Raw genomic sequence first — 3,097 nt, forward strand, 5'->3', positions numbered from 1 at the left:
TGTGTGTATATATATATATATATATATATATATATATATATATATATATATATATATATATATATATATATATATATATATATAAAAATATAATATAATACATATATATATAATATAATACAGTAATCCTCGCTATATCGCTCGACTTTCAGCGTTTCACTCTATCGTGGATTTTATATGAAAGCATATGTAAATCTATATCGCGGATTTTTCGCTGCTTCATGGATGTCTGCGTCTTTTATTTCTGGTACGTGTACTGTATATGCTTCCTCTGTTGGTTTGTCCATTTGAATACAAACAAGGGACACTATTGGCGGATGGCTGAGAAGCTACCCAATCAGAGCATGCAGTTACGCTCCTGGGTGTTGACTGGCTCTGTGACGGGGAGCGCAGAATTCGATTGTGCTTAAAGCCGGCACCCCGTCTCGCTCATTCAGTTAATCAACGTGTTTCTTTGTGAAGTCGGCATCTCGTCTCGCTCATTCAGCTAATCAACGTGTTTTTTTTGTGAAGTCGGCATCAACGTGCATACTGTAGTCAAGCCCTTCGTTATGTCTACAAAACGATCTGCTGCTGCTACTTCTGGAGTCGTGCCCAAGTGCCAATGGAAGAGGTTAACAATTGCTGAAAAGGTACAATTCTTGGACATGTTGAAGCAAGGGAAAAGCTATGCCGCTGTAGGACGCCACTACGGCATCAACGAGTCCACGGTTCGTTACATTAAGAAGGATGAAAAGAGCATTCGATCTACGGCCGCAGTGTCCTTTAACCAGGGTGCGAAACGAATTGTAAGTGGACGTAATAAGGCGGTAGTCCGGATGGAATCTGCTTTAGGGATTTGGATCGAAGACTGCCGGAAGAAAAACATTCCCGTGGACACCAATATCATCCGAGAAAAGGCCAAGCAACTTTATGATAGGTTTGCGGATGCCGGAGATGCTCTAGACGACGATCTTCAACCTGGAACTTCTGCTGAATCCCCCAGAGAGAGCTGTGAATTTACTGCCAGCAAGGGCTGGTTTGAAAAATTCAAAAAAAGGTTCAACTTGGCCAGTGTGAACCTGCAAGGAGAGGCTGCCTCCGCAGACAAAGCCGCAGCCGAGAAATATGTTGCGGACACGTTCACGGCGATCATTAAAGAAGGCGGATATCGGCCTGAAACTGTGTTTAATATGGATGAGACAGCCCTATTTTGGAAGCGGATGCCGTCTCGTACTTTTATCATGAAGGAGGAGGCAAGAGCCCCGGGGTTTAAGGCTCACAAAGATCGCATCACGCTGGTCATGTGCGCCAATGCTGCGGGCTTTATGATAAATCCTGGGCTCGTTTATAAGTCCAAAAACCCCTGGGCCCTGAAAAATAAAAATAAAAACCTGCTGCCTGTGTACTGGATGCACAACCCGAAGGCCTGGATTACGAAACGCCTAGCGTCGGATTGGTTTCACCAATGTTTCATCCCAGAGGTAAACATCTACCTGGCAGAGAAAGGGCTGGAGTTCAAAGTCCTTTTACTTCTGGACAATGCTGGAGGTCATCCCTTGGATCTATCCTACCAAGGTGTAAAAATAGAGTTCTTGCCGCCGAATACGACGTCACTGATTCAGCCAATGGATCAAGGAGTTATCCGGGCTTTCAAGGCATTGTACACCAAGAACAGCCTGCAACACATGGTCGAGGCAATGGACACGGACGATGACTTTTCCCTGAAGGAGTACTGGCGTAAGTACGTGATCACATCGTGTATGGTGAACGTGCAGAAGGCCCTTAACGATATGAAGAAAGGGACAGTTAATGCCTGCTGGAAGAAATTGTGGCCAGAAGTTGTGCATGACAAGGGCTCTTCTGCAGAAGAAATTCAGCACTCGGCGGTTGACAAGTCAGTCAGGCTGGCAAAACTGCTAGGAGGAGAAGGATTCAACGACATGACCTGTGATGACGTCAACGAGCTGCTCGATGCCCACTCCGAGCCGCTGAGCGAAGAAGATTTGGCCGAGATGACCAAGTCAGCGAGCGAAGAAGACGACGACCCAGGCCAGGAAGAAGACGACCCCGGCCTAACTCTTGAGCGTCTCGCGACCATTCTACGAATGGCAAAAGATCTACAAACATCAGTCGAAGAATGGGACCCGCAAATGATTCGTTCTTTGCAATTTAAAAATGCTGTTGACGGCGCCACGGAAGTGTACAGGAACCTCTTTACACAAATGAAAAAGCAGCGCCACCAACTGCCCATCACGATGTTCCTCACCCACAAAACACTGCCTAGTATGCCTTCAGTGGAAGAAGAAAGTCCAGATGACGGCGGCGGTGCTACACAGTCGCCTGAAGAGGCTCCTTTAGAACCGCTGTGACATTGCAGTAAATGTCATCGTTATCGGACAAGTCGTCGTGTCATTGTTGGGGAGTACCCATAACTAATTTTCTACGTACTCAGTACATTTATGTACGTTTATTGTAACTGTACACACATTTTTATACAATTTTTCTTGCATTGTAGGTATTTTTTGCCGGTGGCCTGTCTATCGTAATGGTTCTAATCTGTGATACTGGAGATGCTCCACAATATCTTTAAAATAACATTTTGGTATTATGTACAGCATTTACGTTATTGATTTTTCACTTTGTATTTTTATATTACCTAATCAATTACAATATGTTTAATAAAACTGTATTACGTATTAAATAAAACTCAACAGTGATATAGGATACTTATAGTTGTGAGTAGTATATAAACAATGTGTTTACATACATAATTTCAACAAATCTTACCTAATAACTAAGAGAATATAAAGGGTTTATGCTGTATAACTCTGCAGGGAATATTTATAAACAGTGTGGGAGAGTTTAGAAGGGCTTAAAATATATAAAAATAACCATACAAACATATGGTTTCTACTTCGTGGATTTTCACCTATCGCGGGTGGTTCTGGAACATAAACCCCGCGATCGAGGAGGGATTACTGTATGTATGTATATAAAATATAATATATATATATATATATGTATTTGTGTGTATATGTGTGTGTATGTATATGCATGTGCGTATATGTAGATATGTATATATCTATACTAATAAAAGGCAAAGCCCTCACTGACT

At 42.6% G+C, this 3,097-nt stretch overlaps 1 protein-coding gene across 1 annotated transcript; it reads left to right on the forward strand.

The window, feature by feature from the left end:
* The first annotated feature begins 551 nt into the window (after positions 1-551).
* LOC120521580 (tigger transposable element-derived protein 1-like) lies at positions 552-2,351 on the forward strand. Its single transcript, XM_039743103.1, has 2 exons — positions 552-798; positions 850-2,351. Exons 1-2 carry the CDS (start codon positions 552-554, stop codon positions 2,349-2,351), a joined length of 1,749 nt encoding a protein of 582 aa, XP_039599037.1.
* The last annotated feature ends 746 nt before the right edge of the window (positions 2,352-3,097 follow it).

Source organism: Polypterus senegalus, unplaced genomic scaffold, assembly GCF_016835505.1.
Source record: "Polypterus senegalus isolate Bchr_013 unplaced genomic scaffold, ASM1683550v1 scaffold_2309, whole genome shotgun sequence".
NCBI lineage: Eukaryota > Metazoa > Chordata > Cladistia > Polypteriformes > Polypteridae > Polypterus > Polypterus senegalus.

What these genes read in the sequence shown, in the direction of transcription:
- LOC120521580 (XM_039743103.1), top strand. Translation starts at nt 552, where the DNA reads ATGTCTACAAAACGATCTGCTGCTGCTACTTCTGGAGTCGTGCCCAAG. An exon ending in GAAACGAATTGTAAGTGGAC is followed by an intron (nt 799 to 849) that starts GTAATAAGGCGG and finishes TTTGGATCGAAG; the next exon opens with ACTGCCGGAAGAAAAACATT.